Source organism: Megalopta genalis, chromosome 6, assembly GCF_051020955.1.
Source record: "Megalopta genalis isolate 19385.01 chromosome 6, iyMegGena1_principal, whole genome shotgun sequence".
Classification (NCBI taxonomy): domain Eukaryota; kingdom Metazoa; phylum Arthropoda; class Insecta; order Hymenoptera; family Halictidae; genus Megalopta; species Megalopta genalis.
In genome coordinates, this window is record NC_135018.1 from 10897749 (window position 1) to 10922472 (window position 24724).

Sequence of the window (24724 nt, forward strand, 5' to 3'; positions counted from 1 at the left end):
GGAGGATACACAGAGCGTCCCAAAAGTCACCCGCAATTGGGAAATGACGGGTTCCTGAGGTCATTTGAAGTAACCTTTTTCTTAGCGCAGATGCATCCTACGGCTTTGTTTACGAGTTTTATTAATGAAACACACTGACCGATGAAAGGTGAGATCAGCTGGCGCGAGACGGCTGAGGCAATGAGCGGAAACTGGGCTTCGTCAACAAACTCGTGATAAAAAAGGTTTAAAACGCATTTTCAAACGGAATAATTTCTTCAAAATTGGACCAAATGGGCTGAGTTTTGTTTGAGATTTTTAAGGAGAAGAGTTTACCAGACAATGTTTAAATAATTCTGTTCAAAAATTGTCAATAGTTGCAGAAGGTTCGTTGAAAAATGATCCCGTTTTAACCTTTTAGGCACGACGCGCCACTATAGTGGCTTTCGCGGATGTCATCTCTCTGGACGACGCGCCGCTATAGTGGCTTACTCTAGTAGCTCACTCGGTCATCTTTTGAATCAAATAATCGTCTTCATATGCATTGATTCACATTTCTTTTGTCTTCGCATCGATTTACAATATACAGACTTATCTTAACAATATAATTGTTAACAATATACAGACTTATCTTAACAATATAATTGTTAACAATATAACTGTATCTTAACAATATACAGACAGAATATACAGACACTCTGTACAGTACACATCAGACTCTGCCGTCCAGAGAAATAGCCTCGCGCAGAATTCAGCCGTACCTAAAAGGTTAAAAAACGTTCGAATACTTTTGTGAGCAACTGTACATAGCTTAGCTTGTAAAATGAAGAAAATAGACCGACCTTCGTAATTTCTCACACATTCAGACCCGGGAACCTCAAAAAATTAGAATAGCGCACGATATAGCCCTTTCGAAGCCCCGCATCGTTCAGCTGAACCAATTTTCGCCCGAGTCATTGCTCGTGGGGTGATCGAAGCGGGGTTACGTAGCAGAACTCGCGGCGGCTATAGGCGAAGAAGGTCCCAAGCTAAAAGAAGGTCGATATATAGAACGTTGCAATTAATTCCGATTGTGTGGGTCATAGGGTGGGATTAGAGATCGCGTGAACCGAGAAAGTCCACGCCGTTCGTTTTGCATCGCGAGATATCGTTAAGCCATTACTAAAAGACACGACCGCAAACGAGAACGCGAACGCGCCACGTTAGAGGCGGGGTTTCTCGGACAAAGCCACTAACAAGTGAACAGCCTGTTGTGAATGAGGCTATACCTATGAAGTGTACAGTGACCCGACGTGCTCGTGAGTTCGGGCAATAATCCCATGACACCCGCAACGAGAACGTCGGCCACCTATACACGCTTATGGTTCAGTCCAGGCGGTTGCGCTTACGCGCGCACGCGGATGCGTTTACGTCTCGGCTCGTGCACGTACACGCGAGGCGTATTATATGGAGTTCCGCGCGGACCGGACCCAAGAATGCGCGTTTTCGCTGGTACGCGGAGAAATAATCATTGAATCCGAAAACGTATGCAGAAAGCCGCTCTGCGTGCGTCGGTATGCGCGCGAGAGCGGCCTCAGATGCATATAGCTTTTATGGAAAGCAGAAGCAAAAAACATCTTCTTTGTCTCATTTTGCAATGCCTCGTCTATGACGGTTCACGACGATACCGACTCCGCTGCGGAATTTTACGACAGTTTTACGGCTGAATCTTGGCCCGATCAAATATAGTTTGTACAATATGTATTCACAATATGTGTACGACCGTCTCTCAATTCACGCGACACATCTTTACGCGAGTCTCTTTTTTACTCGGCAAATTATAGCACTATTTACATGGTATTTTTTATACGCGACATCAATTCACGCGATCCGAATTCATTAAAAAAAGACTCGATCTCAGAAACTTGTCGGAATTAGAAAAACTTTTTTTCAGTAGAAATCACTTAACGTTTATTTCGTTAAGGGGGACTCCGAAATTCTGCGAAATGTTTCCATCTTTCTCCAGACTTTTCTTCATTTCTAGCAATTTTGTATTTGTTATCATAGAGTAAGCACTTAGTATTGAGCTTCTGTCAAAGATACTGTTATGTTATTAGTGGTTGAACTCGTTACTTTCTTGTTCAGATGTTCCGTGTTAACTTCTTAGTTAGTTCTTCTACATATGTTGTACGTCATACTGCCATCTCTAGGTACCGTTAACTTTTTGCAAGAATCGTCGAGTTTCTCGGATGGACAGTCAAGTCATTAAAGCAGCACAAATATAATTCAACGTATCATCACAAATATTGCATTTCTTGAAAATGTTCTGCACTAAATAGAGGAGTTACTTAGAAGTTATATTCTTTCTTTAATAAGTCTCATAGATCGAATGTAATATATCGTCATTATTAAACCTTTTTAATCTCTATATCGTTTCAGATTATATATAGATGCTTATTTTTGTCAAAACCCACGATCTATTTCATATAAAGCAAGAGCAGAATTAACGTTCATGCGATGGGCGATGATAATACGATAATTTCCACGTTAATCTATTACATCTTCCCAATTTGATCAGGAAATACGTGACAATGTGAGAATGTTGAAAAAGGAACGGATGCCATACACAACTGAACTTGTCAGTTTTAACTTGATTAAACAAAATGCTCCAATTTTACGAAATTGTCGAGGCTGCTAGCATGGCAGTCGAAGCGATAAATACTTGAAGGAACTGTAGCACTACCGAAAAGCAGCACGGGACCCTCTGCAAAGATCTTGGTCCACGAATCGGTACAATTTCCCCGCCAATAAACTTCCCCACAAAAGTGCGCATTCGCAAGCAAAATTTACGGTGGACAACTAAATTCCGCTTCTTACGTTACGTGCGCCGCGGTAACGAACATTTTTAATGACGATAGAAAAGTACGGTGCAAGTCTAAGAGTGAAAGCGATTTATCTGTTATAAACCGGTACAAAAGGCCCAAGATCGAATGATAAAGCGTTTCCATTCGGTATCACTTGCCGGTGACAATTGTCATGCATAAATACCCAGGTTCGTATTACGCAAAACGACCGACACGCAACGTAGACGCGCAAGTTCCAATGAAAGAAAACCGAAGGCGTACCTTAGCTTTTACGACTTTCCCGCAAACTGCATTACTGCCAGCACGATTGATTTACCGTCAGGCAGCGTGCAACAGGTGTTTCTGGCCGGTGCATTGTATGATTTTTCTCGGACAACGACACGTCTGTTCGTCGTTGTCGCGTTTTTCGGCAGACGACTGCGGTATCGCCTAAAGCACATCGAAATAGTCAAACTCTCATGATAAATCTCCGTGCTTTGGACGGAAGGTACTAACCTGCAGTTTCGAATTGGATACGGATACGTAGCGCTGCGTTGAAAAATGTCAGTTCTAAAAAATTTCAGTAAAATAGAACTTTTGTTTGCATAGAGCGTCGAATAAAGTGGCCGCGGATTTTATGCACTTTCGACAAAAATGATTAGGTGAAAAACAAGATTGTAAAGATGATTCGAGAACATTTTTATATTATACACAGCTTATTGAAGCTATTAAAACAAGAAATACATTTTCATCTGACTTATGTTTCCTATCATTATTTTAGACGATAAGAAGCATGTTTACTATTCTCCGGCTTCTTCGTAGTAGTTATTCGGAAATGATTGGTAAGAGCGAAATAAATAAGAAATTGATAAGGAAAAGGGTGTTGAAAAAAATTGGGAACGATCGACAGTTACGAAATTATCCTGATGTAAAATCTTGTAAAAGCTTTCAAAATGTTTGGATAGGAAAGAACGACTGAAAGACTGACATGTTCTACTTGCTGCTTCTAATTTTAGGGAAACCGGAAGAATAATCACCGAGGAAAATTAATATGGAAGCTACAATTGCTGTGGAGAGTTTGTGGAGTAAAATTCTTATTTACAAATGTGTCGTGTTACGTTAATCTTGCTCGACGGAATAATTGAGTTTGCGCTAAAAGTACTGAGTCATAAAAAATATTTTAAGTGTCCATGTAACAATTGGCCGAGCAGGGCACAGCCGTTAAGATGAAAGTCGAGAAATTGGAACTGGAGCGATGTTAACGTTATTTGCCAATTTGGATTCACATTCCCTTCAACATAACCTGCTCTCCCTCGCGCCACCGCCAAGTGTCTTTACACCTCGTTAGTCACTGTCTCGGAGAAAACGGACGTCAGGTCGATTTACGATCCGCCGACAGGAAGAAGGATTTCCATCCTGGATCAAGTATACTCATTCGTTTTATCTGCGAGTGTGAGCAAAGACGGAAAATAATGTGCTGTTCACACGGCTCTTCCAGCCGCGTGTCATACTGTCTCATATTTTTTAACGGGTCACTGAAAGGATTGATGGATCTCTAAACGATCGGTGAAAACGCAGTATTAATCTTTGTCCCCAGATCCTTGATACAGTGAAGCTGGTATCAAGCTCCTTTTAACGAACAGTGAAAAATGAGATAAGATTATATACGTCCTTTAGTTTTCAATTTTTGTAACTATTGTTCGAGTTGATTGGTACTTGATTAAAAACAACTAAAATACACGTTGATTCCTTTTCTTCACGCATTGCAAGCAATCATTTTTGTAACTCTTTCTTTTTGACTTACAATTAGATATGTAAATATAATCAAACAAAAGAGAACATTTATAAAACCGTAAAAAGAAAACAGAAAATCATACAGTAAACCTTATTCTCCAGATATCACGTATATTTAATATATGTATGTATACATCATCTTTCCCTGATAAATTATTATCTGTTTTGTCATGCTACTTTGTATTTCAAAACTTACGACAAATATTATTCCAACTATAAAGAATTTAGATCACTCAATTCAATCAACCTGCGCGACCTTATAAAAATTTTTACTTTATAAAATTATCTATTTTATAAAATTATTTATTTTATGAAATTATCTATTTTATAAAATTATTTATTTGATAAAATTATCTATTTTATAAAATTATTTATTTTATAAAAAGATAATGATTCCATTATATATTTTCAATTTCTGTACAAATAAGTGGAAATACAGGTTTCTCGAGTGCAGCAAAATTAGATTTTAAACACGAACTAACGAACCGAGTAACAATGTGCTCCGAAATAGACCACAAGCTGAATATTGAAGCAAAATTAATTTCAATTGCATTACTCAGTTCCTTGACACAGTTCCTTGGTTGACACAGCTTGTGATTAGCAGAATATTAGCACATTTCAAGTAAACTTGGCGCAAAATTGTTAGAAACTTGTGTTGCAAGAATGCTTATTAGATGTAGTTAATGAGTTCGCCAGAAAGTTTCACTTGAATCTTCATTATTGTGTCGTATGTTTCGCGCCACTATCTTCACCGTGAATAATTGTTGTAATGTCGTCTGTAAAATTAATTGAAGAAATAATGAAAACAAGAACAATGAAAATTGTAAAAAATCTATACGCACAGCCCTATAATTTTTAATGTAGTGATAGTTGTAGTGATATTGATTAGTACACGTTTTATGCAAAATAAAAATTCTCTACGTCGGTTCTAAGAAACAAAAGTTAAACACAAATTTATTTTCATTCTTGTGTTTATTGGTTTTTATTCCATCTACTCGCTTTTGACATAAATGCATAAAATTCGCAGCTTACTTATTAGTCATTTTCCCTGTAAATATGACAAAGGAATGATAAGGCTCCAACTTTGGATCGATAGTCATCGGCCCCTTTCGCAACGGCCCCAAAGACACTAATTTTCCGGGCTATAGTTCTCAAAGTGAAACAGTGACACACGTGCAGAAGTGTAAAGTCGGAGAAATGATTTCCGCATCCGCTTTCCGATACAAACGTCGTTTGCGTCAGGAAATTTCGAAGTGTCCGAAGATCTTGATGCGCACGCTAGCATTGATTTAATTTGCCGGAAATCGTATGTCGGAAACGGGACCGAGCAAACCGTCCGATCTCTAAACGTGATTCGAATAGCACTGTCGCTGTTCACTTGTCAGTTGACCCTCGTTATACCGAGCCATTGAGTAAAAAATTCAAAGACATGTTCTACGTCTCCTGACCCAAACAACATTCCTCCTGATCCCAATTATTAAACCTTTTTCAGAACTATTATCTTAATTTGTGAATTTTTCATTTCATGTTATCTCCAGACAAAATCTATAAATCTTTAAATAACGTGTTTAATTATAATATTAATTAAATATTAAATAATTATAATATTAATTATAATAGGGGTTAAGTATAATTAAGTGTTATATATAGTAATATAGTATTACTAGTACGTACTAATAATCGTTGTGCTGCATAAGTAACAATCTTTCAAAGAATGAAATACTTGAGATATATAAATTACTATAGAAAATAAGTTATATACTTACCGACAAAAGTTAAGGAACATGTTAAACAGACGCATGTTCATGCGTCATAGGATACAAATTTGTATTGTGTTAACGAAAATATTAATTTCATTACTTTATAACTTTTTAATTTTGCTTTTTATTTTCGTTTCCTTTTTATTATTTTTTTATTCGTTGCATGCACAAAATAAAACAATATTGCAATATAAATGATGCATTATACGCTTCACTATAATATGTACTTTTAATTTAATAATACGTGTATCTGTTCAAATATCAAATTTTATTCAAAGGTTGACGATATTGTTGTATAATTTAACGTTCTGTTGTGTAAGGAGTTTACAAAAATGTTCTTATTTTTGACAAGTTTGCGGATTACATTTTTCAAATACAAAACTGAAAGAAATTGCAAAATCAGATTTTTAGTGCTACGCATAATTAATACAATTGTCTGTTTACAAATTAATGAACCAATTTCGGTAATATATATTAATTAATTTCTTACCATTCGCACATTTCTTCCAAAAAATATAAATATATTTCATTAAATTTATTTTTTATGATCTTAACATTAACATTTAAGTGTAGCAGTTTGATTTAAGGACATTTAAATATAGCAAAATTCATTGATAATCAAGCTACGAAAACCCGGAACAATTTTTAAATTCTAAATAAATCGCGGAGTATTGTTTACAATCGACGATTGAATTATATTCGGCCAAGGCAACAAATAGTGCAATTTTCGCTAAAAATGGCTACATTTAAGGTTTGTTCGTTACAAGTCATTTATTAATCCGCCCGTGTAACTTACAATTACAACCGCGGGTCGACTATTTCGCGATGTGCTTAATGAATTATTCGTGTCCCCGGGTGTATAATTACAATTAGCTCTCTAGTTACCGAGTAAATGCGCCCGATACGTTCACTTCGCGATTCCTGCGTCAACAGATTATGAAATATTTTATACAACTCCGTTTATAGGGCAACGGATATTTCTTGTGCGGCTCTCATTAGGATCAAGATACTTTCTCAGTAATTATTCACGTAGATATTATAATATTATAATATTCTTAATATTATTCGATCTAAATCCTTCCTTATGAAACTGGAAATGTTTCGAATGGGACAAAGTATTGCACCGAAACGAATAAATCGATTCGGACGGTGAAATGCGATTTTTTAAATATATTTATTTCAATTAAAGTCGTCAATTAACATCGAGGCCGGGGATATTTAAATCGCGATCATTACAGTAATTGAATTGTTAACGAAACGACACCCTCGATTGCGACAGTATCTCCGCCTATGATTTAAGAGTGAATGGAATAAGCTGTTACTTTCTTTAACTATCTAGTAAGGACAAGCTACCATAATTTAAAGTTATCGCTGGGTGTGTTGAGAGTGAACAGGTTATGGTTATGACTAACACTAGATTCAGAACGGCAGGTTTAATTAAATAGATCGTTCACGTTCTCTCCTCGTTCGAACATAAGAAAACTTATTTATATAGGATACGCTGACGAACTCTACTTCCGGCAATAACACAATGCATTATTAAATGCACTCGATCTGTTTTATCAACTCAGCATTGCACAGCAATCTCTTCTTCAAGATCAGTTTCAGGGAAAAATATAAGTTTTCGACTTCGGAGGCGTTTTTTGTACTAATTAAAATAGTTATGCAGTTCGAATTTGCATGCCATTCTGTAGACTTTCCTAAAGAAATTGTTATTTTCTTTTAACACTGTACTATGACTATAGGAACATATTTAAACAACGGTGCATACATTAGGAATAAGAGCCGCACTTTCTACTGAGATTTTTATAACTATTGAATGTTTTATGTTGCAGGTAAGAATCTTTAAAACTTTACACAAATCTTCTTTCGAAACGCCGAGATTCTAAGACGACAACAGTGTGTTGCATTCAACAAAAAAGTAAGTTGTACTGGATGCACCAACTCCGAATCACTTTGTTCACTTTTCTGCTACTAAAATGTGATTTCATTTCTATCGTCTAACATATTCTATCAATATTTTATCAGCTAACAGAATTTCTGTTAGTATTTTCATCAGTATTTTATCAGATAACAGACTAAACAGCGAATTTTATGCATTTATGAGCAAAATGAGTAGAAAAAACATGAAACAGTAGAAGATTCAAGGAATTTAAGAATGTCGATGCATCTTTCTCAACTTATTAAAATTATTAAAAGAAGAAGGAAGCTTTTGACTTACCGCTCCTTGCAATTCATGCAGGCCATGTTTACTTTGCATAAAAATCCGAAATTTTGTCAATGACTCATTGGAAAACGTATGCAAGCTACAATAATGAAATTACAGGAAGATCTATTCTATATTGTAAAACAAATATTAATTTTTTATCAAGAGAGATAGTAAAAAATATACAACTATCTAATAGCATAAAGTTGTATCTAACTTTTGACTGAAATCTTCAACTTTGTAATAGTCAATACTATAAATTGTTTCGATTAAGAAATACTATTAACTTTTCAGGTGTAAAATGCACCATTCCAAGCTCTAGAATTTAAAATCCTTGCCATTCTTCGTTTATCTATTTACATACTTAATCTTTCTTCTAGATAACGTTTAGTTCAGTTTCAATTACATTAATTAATTCTCTGCACACTTTTTAGTCTCTCTTCCGAGTGATGACTTCACACCGGCCTTCGCGAAACAAAGCTCGATGTAAATTTCCGACACGCAACCTTTCTCATTATATCTGTATGTATACAAAGAATCGTCTCGCACAACATCGCAGCTGGGATTTGATCCGTACACAAACGCGTATAAAAACGATTTGCTCGCGACTCTCATTTACGACTTTTACCCGGTGCAGAATTCCAGGTCAAAAGATTTTTCTCGGGCGGCAGCCGCGCGCGGCGTTTCGTTAAATGGATTGAATGGCATTTCGCGGTGCAGGGAAAGACGAATCAAATTATCATTTATTCGCGTCGGACAGAATCGCCGTCGTGATTGGACCTTCAACGGAAACGTTGCGACTCGAGTCCGCTGGAAACGTAGTTTCCTAGATAGAAAAATAAATGGCACGGGATTCATAGGACCGGGAAACGCCCCGATTTCAAAGGGCCGGCCGTAGTAAGTAATTTCGCGAAAAAATGAACCCTGACACTCGGCATGGGGCGCGAGCTGCGTAACCACGGGGCTCGAGGGTGAAGCTGCTACTTTGTCACCGTCGAAAAAGTGGCATCGCTCGAAAGTTTTGTTCGGCATCGACTGACCCTTCGTCGTCATTAATAATACAATACGTCTGTCTGTCGCACGCGCATCATTTCTTCGTCAGTGTCCCCGTATTCATCGGCCGGGTCGCGTACGCGCGCGTCCACCGGATGAAAGCGCAGAATTTGATACCCTCGTTTGTAACAGGTTTCTATGGAGCCTCCCTTCGTCTTTCTTCAACCGTTCTGTCTTCCCCTACGCTTTGACCCTATTTCCGAAGCACGCGTTCCAATCGTTTCGTTTCCGCTCCAGAATACTACGACCGCGCTCGCGCGCGCATCATTTGCACCCCACGGAAATGCACACGATCCGTTTAGCTCCCTGCAAACATTAAATGCGGATCAGAGTGTTTAATGGCTCTAAAGTGCTGAGCTTAAATTCTGAAAAGCCAGACAATAGGTTCGATGTATGAATTCTGACCTAAGAGAGCGACCGCTATGTACGGAACAAGTTTTTTCGTGTTCTTGTTATCGAATACTCGGCATCAAATGCGATTATTTGTCGGCATAAGTTCTATTTTGAAATATGTACAATCGGATTTTGCAAGCAAAATCTGTATTTTGAAACGAATTAGAAGATTCGAATGTTCTTCTAAGGATGTACAAAAATTATGGTCGAAGACGTTTCACTTATAGTAAATAGTTCCACAGAGAACACTATTTATTATACAAATGAGATTAAATCTAGATAAAGATTAAAACTAGCTAAGTAAAAAAGTAGCTACTTTATTATTCCAACACTTTACTGTATTTTGTTTTCGACGAGTTTGCACTGTATTTTATTTCTTACTGTTACAGACTACTATTTTCGTTATAACATTAGAGAATTTTAATGTGTCTAACATAAATGAATAATCTCTACAGTCATTGTCGAAATGATAAATATTCTTGTTGGTTTATTAGATATGAAACAATATCTTATTCACCTTTAGTAAAGTAAAAATTACGAATAATGCTTAAATGTCAGATCAAAATATTGACAGACTTTTCACAGCCTAGCAAAATATTAGGATAGAAGTATTCAATTAAAATTGTTACTCAGTTTCCTAATTCCATACACTGTCAAAACGTGTACAGAACAGGCGTATTGATGATTCACAGTCACCGTTAGTGCAAACATTTTTCCGTCGAAAACGCGAATAATTATTATGACACACGCGTGCCGCATTCGATCAAATTTTTGCCAAGGCTGACAGCAAATCGATCTCGAACAAAGCAGAAAACCCCGGTCGTGATCTTTTTCCTATATTTCGACGCCCCTTTTGGCCAGCTGCCGCAAAAATGCGCCGATGTTTTGCCAGTTCGAATCGTAGAACGCGCACAGAATCGCCTATCCAAACACGATCGCAGCCGCGCAACTTCACAAAGAGGTAGTCTCGAGGCTTGCAACGCCGCCGTTAGATCGCAATGTGACAGTGGCCTGAAAACGATCAAGTACGCGTTACATTATTATTTCGATTGTTGGTTCTCCACGGTGCATGCTCTCCCTTCAGTTTCGCTGGTAGATTCCATTCGCGCGGCATTTCGAATTCGAGCAGCCGTGCGGTGGCTCGTGTCAAAATTCGTCAAGGCCTGTCAAAACGACGACGCTCCCGTCGAAAGGGGCGCCTACCCCTTCCACGATACCTTTTATTTTCACCTTGCTCGAGCGTCGTTCCACATTTTTTCGTGCCGTTTTCCCCTCCGTCATCCACCTCTACCCGCCTCGTTTCCACGAGGGAGAGATCGGATTTTGAAATGAACGTCGATCGTGGTATGCTGTTTTCGTTCTGGAATTCAGATTTTGGATTCTGGTAATCCGCTCGGATTTTCGGCACAGTGTCACTGAACATTGAAGATTTCAAAGCTATTAAAAATGTCAGCAGATCATTTTTCTTTATGTTGTAAAATGAAAAGATACTTAAAAGCACTTTATTCAGAATTACAAATTCTACTCCAGAACATTCGCGTATCCAGTAAAATAAATGATGGTGATATATTACAAAACTACAGAGGTACAGAAAATACGGTGTTGGTGAAATCCCGAGGTGGCAACCTCACGGTTCGGTTTCTACTTTTGAACTGACTATCGTCTGAGCCGACCTGGGCCTCTGTCGCCAACGGCTCACCCTCGCAAAAGGGCCATAAAACAGTTCGATGGGTCATCGTTGAAATTCCAACACTTTATTCTAAACAACAGAAAATCGTTTTTCATTTTCTTGTGAAAGACAACATTCTGATGTGACGAACTCTCTGAAGGTAATCTCGTTTCAAACAGAACTGCTTGGACTTTTCGCAGTGTGCAAATTTCTAAAACTTGAAATATTGTACCAATAGTGTGTGTGTTAAAAAGGATCGTGCTTGCATACGATGTTATGTGCCACAAACGTGTCTCATAATTCGACAAAAATTTCAATTATTCAATTATTCGAAATTCTCGTAATTAGACTGCAAATTTTTTATTTAGATCTTCTATAGACACTTATATAATAACTTAAAACTTAAAAATGTTGAAAATAATACATCATCTCTAAATTTTCCAAATGTTACTGATCTATTCGATTTTGGCATCAATGCATAAAATCCGCAGATTACTCATATTAGAAGCGGAATAGAATCGTTACAGTTATGATGAACGTTGTGGCACATTTTTTAACGATTTTAATCTTAATTTCTTCTTTGTCCAACGAATTCAATTACTAATAACTGAAGTCCACGGTCTCTTTCTAAAGTACGTCACTGTTCTAGTTATCCTGATCTAACCCATGAACAATTGATTAATCAGGGTAATTTGTAATAGTTACCAACCCAAAAGCGAAGTCTCGAAACCGTAATTTAGTTACTCTTGCTTTCCGCTTTACATTGCCATTGACGATCACCCCTTCATTTTCTTCCACTTGTTGCCGAACAGCCTGTACAGATGTGAATCTATCCTGCATTTACAGAGCGAGGGTTAAATGGAAGATGTACAGAACTCAATTTGGTTATATTTGTTTGGATAAGTTTAAGATGATCCTAGAACTCTTCTGCTAAATATCTTTCGGTTTTGAAAATTAGTGACGTATGCGATGGTATGTCAAATATTTATACGAATAATCCATTTTTATACGAATAATCCATTTTCATACAAATAATCCATTTATACCAAAAAATTATTTTCACAACCACTGATTTAAAAGTGAACAAGTAGATTTTTGTAAAATAAAAATTATTTATTTATTCTCGTAAGTTCTCATTGTCGTCTACTTATGTCGGGCACTGTCAGAATCACGGGCACATCTATACCACGTGACAACCATTTTATTTTCAACATTTTGCTACGAGATGTAACAAACACGAAACATTACGGAAGTATAATAAGCTTCACAATATTTTCTTTACATTTTTCCTCTCAATAAGGACCCAAACACACGTGTCCCAGTTGAATAATAATACTATCCTGCACAACAATTTGGCAACGAAGTCTCGATAAGATGTAATTTATGGGACACAAATACGCAATCATGTAAAAACTTTCCAACCAATTTAAATTAGGACAATCATTCATTCTTGCAAGGTACGTAAATTTTTAAATACAAATCCCGGTTATACTTAACGCGAGTTTATCACGAAGAAAGACAAAACGAAAGACGTATTGCAGTTTCTCCGTGTAACGCGCGGGTCACGTTCTTTGTTATATTTTACAAAGTTTATATACCGCGTAGCTTTCTTATTACGTACATAGCCGGTGTATATATCGCAATGAACACAACGCGTAGTTACGTAACGTCTTTTATTGTTTCTTTTTCTTTTCCGTTTCTGCAGCGAGAGACAACCGAGCATTTCCCGCGCGCAAGTTCCCCGAGTGCATTGTCCTTTCTTGCGCCGGCACACGCAAGATAAGCGAATCTCGGGGAAATAGCGAATATCATTTTCATATTAATGAGCATTGTGATTCATAATACAGGTTATCGCCTACGGTATCTACGTTATCGCCGCAAAGACCGGCGTGGCCGTATTCACGCCTCTTCGTTTATCGGTAGATTGCGTACACCGCCAATCCCAATGTTTACGAAATCTGACATGTGCACCATGGCGCTGCGTAGACAGCTTTGTAACTTTTTAAGCGGTGACGAGAGAGTGAGAACGCGTCACACGCCCTCTTTCATAGCGCCACGACCCGCATATCGCAATTCCTATTTTATTGTCGCGGTCGCGTTCTAACTCCGTGTTCGACATTTCCTTCCCTGCAATTTCGTCGCACGAAACCGCTGACGAAGATTGTCAAAATTTTCAGCTGACACTCGCAACATTCAAGCAATCTCGCTTACTAGCATCAGAGAACCATACAATAAATAATACAAAGCACCCATTTTAAAGTTGGGAAAATGTAATCTGATTAATGATTAACGATTATAACTCGTTGGCTATCGTAACTAATCTATAATAATTGATAATATTTTATATTATAATAACTTATAATATTTTATGTTATAAATAATCTATAATAATTTATAATATTTTATATTATGACTAATCTATAATAATTTGTAATATTTTATATTATTACTAATTATTATTTATAATAACGAACGAGTTATAATCGTTAATCATTAATTATTTTTGCCCAACTCTGTCCCATTTGGGATTTCTTCGTCCTTTGTAATTTCCTTAATAATTCATGTACTTTGTTCCTATATTTTGATAACAAAAAATCAAATTTTGTTTCGATTTAGAAAAAATGACCGAGATTCATTTTTAGTACAATATTCATGAAATCTTCGTTACGAGTTTAACCAGTTTTTATAGTGCGAGGGAAGTCAAACGAAAATTTTTCACTGTTTATAGATCACGCAGTTTCACTATTCAGCAGCTCCTTGTCAAACTAAATTAAAAAAGTACAGTGGCGTCTCGGTTTTCCGAACCACTAGAAATAACCTTGACGTAACCACTAGAATTAAGTTAGCGGTGTGTAGATAATGGAACAGTTACTTGATCATAGTGCTTTGCCTAACAGAGTATTTAGATAACAGAGGCTCGAATAATCGAATTTGCACTGTATTCAATTACTTGTGGTATCGATTTTCGAAGTACTGTGTCTAGAAGAACATAAAAGGTCCATTAAAGGTCTATTTAAGGTCCATTTATACTCACCCATGAGCCGTGCACGAGCCAAGCGGATTGATAGCGTCGAATTTCGTTATACTGATATGGTTTTGCATGCTCAGAAGAAAATAATAAAACGCTATCAATCCGCTCGGCTCGTCGGCGAGTATGAATGGACCTTAACACATTAAGTTCGGAGGATGAACTCGAAAAATTCCAATATCAAAGTCATTGAACTAATGAAATGTAGAAAGTTAAAATGTACCATAGAAAATATTAGTTCGACTCCCCGTTTGTATTCTAAAAATGCTGCCAGCATTCAACTTGTTCATGTATATTACAGCAAAAATATATTTCAAAATTTAGCTAAAAATCAGTGTCACCATATAATAAATTGATTGTAATAATCACTGGCATACGATCGTTTCATGGATATTCGAATTCGGTCTTTTCTCAGACAATAGCGTCGCTTCGGCTAATGTTCAATCTTTTAATTGTTCGAAGCATCCTGTTTCCCTTGTTAATGGGGAATTTCGCTGCGCCCAAGGATCTTCCGTTGAATCTTAATCGCGCGATCGGAGATATCGGATAGAGTGTGCGCCACCTTTATAGCTTTCGCCCGTTTAGCGTGTTTTGATACACTCGCATAGTTTGCTCGCATTAAGCGGGAACATACCACTGCAGAAACGGGACAGGTTTGGTGAATGGATATGTACGAGTAGGTGAGTAGGTAGGTAGGTAGGTAGATAGCTAGGGCAAACGACTGTCCTCATGTAGGTAGAGTCCTCGTGTGTGTGTGTGTGTGTGTGTGTGTGTGTGCGCGCGCACGTTTACACACACGTGCTCGCTCGGTAATTTGAAATGAACGCACAGGATGCAACCACCGACAGGAATAATAGATATCCGCGCAGTAAATGCCAGCTATTATCAGTTTACACAGAAATTCCTGCAATCAATTCGCGAAAATCCGTGATATAATCGAATGTTTAATGAACACGAGTTCAATCAATTTTGGTGGGAGCAATATTCGCTTTGCCTCTAATTTGCATTGACTTAATACTGCGTGAGACGAGTCTTTATAGAGCCGCTGCAATATAATGCCTAGAAGTTATCAAATGTCACAGGTTATATTCATAAAACGATTCACATTTTATCTTTTATCGCAGGCTTTTCAACTTACTTAGCCTCCACTTAATAGTCAGTGATTTATCACTTCGTGAAATTGAATATTATCTGGCGGAATATGCGGTATCTTTTATTTTATAATCCTTAATTGATATCCTATTTTAGTGGAATATCGAAAGTTAGAATGAAAACCGATTATAAGATGCTGGTATAATTAGGCATGAGTTAAATACAGCTTTGATACTGTGTGAATAATATTACAACTTTTATTGTCTCTTTTATTATAAGTGCTTCGTTGGTTTTCTTCGGAAAATAAATATTTCATTAGTATGTATTCCGTGGTAAACTATCCGGTGTACAGGGTCATCTTGAAATCATTAATAATTATTTCATCGACACCGCATTTACCGACGTTGTTTATAATACCACCGCGTTGAAATCACTGACAAATGTTTACATCACTCTCAGAATTTAGATAGTCCTTTTTTTGGTAACGGATGAGAACATAAATCGACGCGGCCAAATAAGTCAAGTTTGCAGTGATCGTGTTGCTTGGCATCCTTCAAAATTCAAAACACCTGCAGTAACAAATGTAACCAACTTTCTATTAGTGTTACTTAATTGCTATTATATAATCTGAACACGTGAAACCGCGCGCACAGTGTAGCACACAGAAATACTGCGGCTTTCGAGGATCAGAAGGACCGTTGTTACGTCGACAGTTTTTGAACACTTGAATGAGTCGACTCACTGGAGTACGACGCGAAATTATGGGAGTGCGTATGGCAATTGATTTTTTTACATAAACAATGTTCTTGTGCCATAACCGTCGAGTGTTGTAGCATCGTTGACTCTCATTCTATGTTCGTGCACATACGTCTGGAACAATAGCAATCAGCCTGAAGAGCATACATTGTGTCCGCGTAGTTTACGAGTGCCGCACATATGTTACAGCGTCACCCGGTATTGCTGGTGTATTCCACATTGGGACAGTACCAGTCATCAGCTGTGAAAAAACCTGTAAATCATCACCTTGACATTATTTTCGACAGTCCAGTTTCCCATTGACGTTTACACGCGTCAAACGTGTCCGCGCGTCCTTCCTCTGCCATTATATTGTTCGAAAATTCCGCCTCTGCCTCGTCAGTTACGCTGAAACGAAATCGATTTTTCTCGCGGCACCCGGAACCTTAATTAACGCAATGTTAAAATTTTCAACGTTATTCATTTGTGTCGCATATAGAATATTATTCGATTATTAAAGAAAGAATAGAATATTTCTCTGTCTCGATTCAAACATTTGTGTTTTCGTCAATTATAATTGAACTAATTGAAAGTTGAAATGATGTACATTTTCCGATTTGAACTCGTAAGAATTATGCTCTTAACACTATTTTTACCGATACTTTGTATTATACAATTGACCAAAAATATAGAAAAAATTTTTTATTAAAAATTATCAAAAGATGTCCTTTAATCTCTCTGGTAAAAATAGCGGAAATTATTAAAAGGCGTCCCTTGACACTTTCGCTAGAAACAGTGTTAAAGTTACATACATTATAGTTAAATACATGTAAAGATATTAAATCTATTTGCCTAAAAAGTTGTCCCACGATGTTCGTATATATATATATTGTTATTTGCCTTAATGAAAATTGAAAACAATATTCTATGAATTAGTAGCATCTTCTCTAATCTTTGTAGCTGTACAATAACTTAAACGCGTTCATTTCGCATACTGCAAATAATGAAACAATAGCGTGATTGAATTGACAAACATTGAACAATTGAACAAATGCAGTGGTATGTTCGTTGTTCCAATTTTTCGATAAAAGCATCTGTTGCAGGATACATTTTGTCGTTTGAAAAACATTGTAAAATCTTGCACACTAAGTGTAAATTAAACGCAAAACGTAAGAGTTCCAACAGTAGATTCCAAACAGAAAAGTACAGGAAAGAAGTAAGCAATTTGTTCAAACAAATCATTCATGAAGACTTGGAGAAAGGTAATGTGCAGAAGGGGTACGATTTGGAAAATGAACAGCCTGCATGAATGGCCGAATATGCGGCAGCCGCAGGTATAACGACGCACTCGAATAATTGCACGCGGGAACGGTTCGGTTCCGGCGTCGAATTGGGCCCATTGTCGCACACTGATTCGCAACCGCAACGTCTGCGTCCGGTGGCTTCGAATCAAAATCACTTACGGATCGGCGAATCATCGATTACCGGATAACAAAGGATGGACGATTAATTTCGGTTTCTAGCGTCCCCTTGACCCCACCGCGGCCGATTTTGCGGCGAGGTTGCGAGCTTTTCCCACAATTCCGTCGGAAATTGGAGGGATCGAGTATTGGATCTTGCGTCGCATATGTCGCGTGCCGTCACACGAACCCTTCGAGAATTGTCACCTTTGTTGAGAAGGGGTTCGCGGTCGCGTTTTTCCACTTATGCGGAAGTTTATAGCCCAGGGATAATCGAGCGTGCACCCCTCGAGTCATTGAATTTTCTACCAGCGGAAAATACTCGAACCCGCAATGACATTTTTTTTTCGCGACCACCTCGAAGATTTTATTGAAGGTCTAGACAGTAAAACGCATCGAGCGAGAACCCATAAACCTCAATGGTGTACAAGCCATCGCCGTACACGGTGTGTTCGTTTACATAAATGGAAATTTGCCGGAGTAATTGATCGAGGCCCGTCCCTTATGAATATCCACTCGACCTTGCTAAAACTGGCTAATTAGTTCTGTTATTCGTGTCTGGTGTTGTTGGTTACCATAACAGCTACACATACCAAATGGAACGACTCGTTTAGATACCAATTGGTATCATTTTATTTTTAATGTTACGATATTATGCCCGCCTGGAAATCTGAAGTCTTTGATCGTGTATGTTCACGTAATTTTTGACTCGTGAAAATATTTTCTGAAAATTTTAAGCTAATTTAATTAACGACAGCACAGCTAAGTATGTACTAGTGGTAGTGTGTAACTAGAGAAAATACATAGTTTGAAATGCATTCTTCTCGTCACCGTATTATCTAAATAATAAATAAATACAATATAAAATGTTCGGGACCGTGTGCATAAAGATATGTTTATTAAAGTATAGACTACGATCATTATTAGAAATTGCTATGGGAAGAGACCTGAACGAGCAATAATAGTATCGAGTAAATTGAACAATATTTAACGAAAGCATTATCATCTAACTACCAATAGGCATAATGATTTGATTTCTAAAGGAACGAATACGTGAGCAAACACGTAACATCAATATTCATTAAAATTTCAACTTCATTAGAATCAGTGTCATCGATAATTGGAAAGGGAAAGCGGCTACGATAAAATAGAATAATATATTTGAAATTGTGTGTATAATTATACGACTAGCGTAGAAAATGTACTGGCCTGTTTCACATCCCAGTAGCATACTGCATCCAAAGCAGTAAACTCGCGATTGTATAGCCGAGCTCAGAAATCTGACTGTAGGAGGTCGAAAATTGTCTCGATTTACACCATTGACGATTACCACCTACGGTACTGAGCCTCCTCGCTGCTAGCAATCACAGAAACATATGCACGCGTGACATGGGGTCATCCTACAGAAAATAACATGCGAGAAGAAGCCGTGGGTGACTCGAAGAAGAGAGGAGCGGATTAATCTAAGAAGCGGATGGACTCGGACGCACGAACAGGGATGTTGAAAGATAAAGATATTATGTATGGACGTATGTAGACATTGGCATCAGCAAATACCACATTCGCCGAGTAGCAGAAGAATGAATTTTTAACATTCGAGCATGAAAGTAATCAAATCATTGATACAAAATAAACGCAAAGTACAATACAAAAAGTTCGTTTTAATAAGAATAAGTTAATTTGCATTATACGTTGTAGCATCGTTATACAAATTCTTTATTGAAATCAACAAAATGATTGAAAATTGCCAGACGATCATAAATTCGTCGCGTTTTATAGGAGTTTGTATTTTTCTCAATTTCTGGAGTTTTGATTTTTATAACAGTACTGTGTTACCAACAAATTTTAGATAGAACATAAATTAGCGTCTAATTCTATGAAAAGTACCCTATAAAAATTAATATTACGCATATGTGTACATTTATATACAACCAAGTTGAACAATTGAGACTTTTCTTATTAAGATGTGGTGAATAATAAAACTAATTTCTCTTACATTATCCGATGTAAAATAAACTTATTTACTTTCAAAAGCGTTTCAAAACATTCAGTAATTCAAAATCGCATAGAAACTGTTCAACAAAAAACTTCTTAATATAATGTTCCTTTTTTTAAATCGAATATTTAGCGTGTTAAAACCTAACAGTATATCAGGAAAGCCAATTAAAATCATGAATAATCGCGGGGACATTTTGAGTTATTACCACAATATGTACCTCGCAGAGTTTCATTCAGCAAACTTCTCTATTCTCTGCTCCAAATACTTCCTCGAAAACCGGACGGGCAGCAGTCGCTTGTTTGAGTTACACCTTGGAAACTCGAGGCACCGTAACAGAAAAAGAGCCAGATTGCAAGGAAATAAGCTGGTAGTACAGTTAGTTGTAAAGGAAAAATCTCTAACGAGACATAAATCAACAAAGGCAACGAAGCAGCCTACAACCACGAGGAAATACAAAGGGATGAAACTGTATACAATGAGGAACAATAATATTCAGGCATCTGTTGAAACGTAATAACTCTTTTCAAATTGGACTAAATAAGTTGAATTTTCCAAACATTGCAATTAATTGGAATGACAAAAAATAACATAAAAATAGTATTTTCTCAACTTTTTTATTTTACAGGCATTGGTCAAAAACCATGAAAGGCTGCGATTCTGTTTATGTTTAATTGTTTAGTACCTCATAACAACGTGAACCGATTTCAATGAAATGTTCAGCATTGATATAACAAGATACCGAGATCTACAAAACGCATTATTAACAATCGTCATAGGGAATGCTAAAAAAAAGTTAATAGAAACACTAATTTTCAATTTCTCTTTGTTTTTACAACCAATTGCAATTTTTGCAAAAATTGGTATACTCGGTATATTCGTTAAAGATAGCTCTGTTTAAGAAGGATATATACTTTGACGTTCTTTATTAAATTATACGTTCTATAAAAGTGTTGTATCGAAACAAAATATGAAGAAAATTAAACATATACACTTCACAAAGGGATTGCAACGGCTTACTGATTAAACTAGTTCGACCAACATCTCAAACAGATTGAAATAATTTGGTCTAATTTGAGAAAAATACAGTATTTTAAAAGATGCCCGAAGATCATCGTTCCTCGCTGTCTGTAAAACAGAGACGAGCAAATGAAAGAAGACCAAGCAGTACAGCGAGAAAAATCATGGGGAACAGAAGAGGAGAGCGATATTTCCTCCCTGTGAGTCCGCTCGTCGATTTTCCTTTCCTTGCACCCGTGCACCCGTGCCCCCCACCGCTCCCGCAGCGTTCTGCCCCCTCCGGTGCAGTTGCAGCACTAGGATCGGGGCCTTACGAGCTCGTGACGCATGCCTTCTTGTTTCATACTCGATCCGTCGGGCTGCGCGCACGTACGCACGCACGTGCGCTCTCCACCTAGGCCCATTCAAGTGTACGTGCGAGAATTCTACTCTATCCCCTGTGCGTGTTTCTCGAGAAGTAACTTCGCACGTAACTCGATCTTCGATCGGTTCTTCGTCTCGTTGCTCGTTCTTGTTCTTACGTCGGTTCGATCAAACGATAAAACAATTACCGATCAGTGAAGTTAATAAATTCACCAGTGAGAAAGTGTGCGACACCGGATTTTAAACTTTGCGGTTTCTTCGCCGCGGAGAACTTCTTCCGATGCATCTCAAATGACGACACAGCTTGTGGGAATCTCCATCAGAATTCTGTGCCAGCGGCTCTCGGAAAAGCTTTATTTTAAGGACGTTGCACTGTAAACATTTTTCTGCAGCGAGTTTGCTTGTTGGAAATCGTTCGTGTAATTGATAAATTGCTAGTGTGTTGTTAGCAGTATCTTAACACAAGTTGGATATGAGAAAAGTGTACATCTTTCGTGACTTTCGTCTCACTTGTTACGATTTGTTATTATTTTTCTTTGTTACTACTTGTGTATTTCGAATAACTCGACGATAAGCGGACACGAGGAGATCGTACATTTTCGTTGCATCTTGTGACCTCGTTTTTAGTCCGCAGTTATCTGTTGCTTGCAATTTGAAAAGTTCTACAAAAATCTGACGACAAATCTCGCGACTCTTATCTTTTACCTCTGTTTTCGACCCTTGCGGCTACCATATCACCTCACGTGAATTTTTCAAGATACGCGACAGTAAGGGATTGTTGCGAAGAATTTCGTTGTCGAACCTAATGTCGATTCGTCTACCACGGCCGAGACGTTAGGTGACGTGAACGAAAGAGAGCTCTCGCGATACCCGCGCAATATTGACACGCGTATCAGCGGATGAGTAGGATGTAAGTGTGCTGTCTATCAGCGGCTTGGAGATTTCTTTCCTGCGTCGGGAGCTGTTGTTGACTTTCGCCATTGGGTTCTGCCCCTCTCGCTCGTCGACGAATCTACTGCTCAGCACACTCGTCGAAGCTCATCGAGGCTCATACGAAGAAACGCGAGCCTCGCGTTTGCCTCGTCGGTTCCGCGCTCGGTCACGTGCTTCTCTCGTGTTGATTTCATTCAAGATTCAAAGCTACCGACGGAAATAACGCGAGCCTCTAATTTACGCAGCTGCTGCCGACGTTCTTCAATTTTCACCAACATTGCATCGCCCCAGCGGAAGGAGAAGCGTACGACGAAAATCGAAGCAGTCTGTGGAACTGAAATGTCAAGAGACTCGCGGTAATCGTTACCGACGTTTAATCTTGGCTCTCGTGTTCGCTGACAAAGCTCGTTCCGCTCGGTGAACGTTGAAGTTCGCAGACATAGAAGTCAAATGATCGTACCAGTGATAACAATTCCAAGAAAATCTCTAAGCGTTTGAAGTAAAGCAAGAAGCAAGAAATGCGTGGTGGTTCACAGTTTCCAGAGAATTTCGCAACCTTATTTGACTGGCAACTTCTTGGAAAAGCGTCTTCGTGAACAACCGCGCCGCGCCGGTCGGATATCGAGGAACTGTGCTAAGAGTGGAATTTATTGTTTCCGGTGATCGCGCGGAGCGTCGTCGGTTCATTCACAAATTGGAACGTGACCGAAGCATCTCGAGCCAGATAACGGACAAGAGCGGACTTGTCTCGTTGGCCCATTCGGAAGTGAGCGTTGTCTGCTGTAGTACGTTCTTGATCGCTGAACGGGGACATCGTCGCCGGTCAATAAACCGGGGTTTTTTTTTTTGTGTCGGGGCAGTGTGCCGAATCGGTCGTTCCGTTGGAACAGATCGAAATTACTTCCAACGATTCTTTCGATTAAACCAAAATAAATCGAGGCAGAGTCGGAGAAAAATCGTCCCGGAAGTATACGGGGAGGCGGTCGGCGCAAGAAATTGATAGTGCAGGAATTAGCAGGCGGCGAAGCTAGGTCACAATCGGCGCTTTGTATCCTCGAATTCCACGGGAAGGATTTCAACTTGAGGTCGAGGAGCACGAAGGAGCACGAGGAGCTCTCGAAACATCCACTCGAGAGTCCATACGTAACCGAAACACGTCGCTGTCAAGACTCCCCTTTGATCTCTGGCAATTTGGTAGCGTGACTTCTTGCCACTGCACTTACGCTTATCGGGCCGACGGGTTCTGCCTCGATTAAGAGGCAAAAAGGCCACTTATAAAGGACCGCGACTTTTTCCACGGGCCTGGCCTAACCCGCGCTTGATAAGTTTCGCGCGGTGCATTAGCCGTGATCTAGAAATCGATTCCGGGGGATCGTTTGTGAGAGCAGAAACGTGTCGCGAGCGGAACGGAGGAGGAGTCGAAGAAGCGCTTTCGACCGGACGCCGCTTGAGCTTATCAGTGTAATAGTTGTCGGGAAAAGGCGGCAGAGAAGAAAGATCGTCGTGGTGGGGGTGGAGGAGCCGGTGGTGGCGGTGCATGCGAAGAAGAGCCGTGGGTTGATGGCGATAGTTCCCTTCTCCTCGATAAGGCTCGCAACCGACGAGAATTATCGGCTGTAAATTATATTACTATATGACTTCGGAAAAAATTGCCGACAAAATAATTACCGTGCTCACGGGATCGAAAGACGATTAATCGCGTCGACTCGATTATTCGCCGTCGGTCCGTGGATCGAAACTTTTTCAAACTGCTCGCCAAGGGATCGCGTTCAAGAGAGGTGCGCGTGGGAGTGGTGTACTCGTCGTGATCGTGGGCGGTGTTCAATGATCGCTGTGTCGTTGTCGATCGACCCACATCGAATTCGCCTGGATGCCAGTTTTGGACGGAGGTGTAGCTAAGAAGCGAGGCGTCGACAGGACCGCTCGCAAGATGCGGATGCGACTTTGCACCGGCTCCAAGGAGTCGTACACGCTACTCTCCAAGAAACGGTAAATCTTTCGACATTCTACTAACCCTTTGAGAACAGATGTTTTGGCATTGCGACGACGTCGAGATTCTATATCTTTTTCCAGAAGTTGCAAATGTATCATTTTATTGTGCATATAACGAAAGATAATTCGTCCATTATTGAAGTCTTTGATGCATGATCTAATTCTTTAAGGAAAATATTCTTGGTATAAAAAAAAAAACGTCCGCAATGGATTATACCTTGTACTGGATTCCGGTTAATAGAACTCGATGTTATAATATTTACATTCTCCGTAGAATACTAATTTTTCTATCAATTTGAAAGCGCCAATGTTAACTGATGTATTTAACGCATCGTTTTACGACTTAAATAACAATGAATTTATAATTATCGAAATCCAGAACAATTTATCTATTTATCAACAAGGATATACATACACATAATTTTAGTA

At 38.5% G+C, this 24724-nt stretch overlaps 1 protein-coding gene across 10 annotated transcripts in view; it reads left to right on the plus strand.

Moving 5' to 3' along the window:
* LOC117227300 (Rap GTPase activating protein 1) overlaps nt 1–24724 on the plus strand; it is a 233194-nt gene that overhangs the window by 65681 nt on the left and 142789 nt on the right. The window contains exon 1 of one of the 10 annotated variants that reach the window (XM_076522811.1): nt 23868–24292. The exons of the other annotated variants lie outside the window; for them this stretch is intronic. Coding sequence (XP_076378926.1) covers nt 24174–24292 — 119 coding nt within the window. The 5' untranslated portion in view covers nt 23868–24173. Of the gene's footprint in view, nt 1–23867; nt 24293–24724 lie in introns of those variants that run through there. 10 annotated transcript variants of the gene reach the window in all.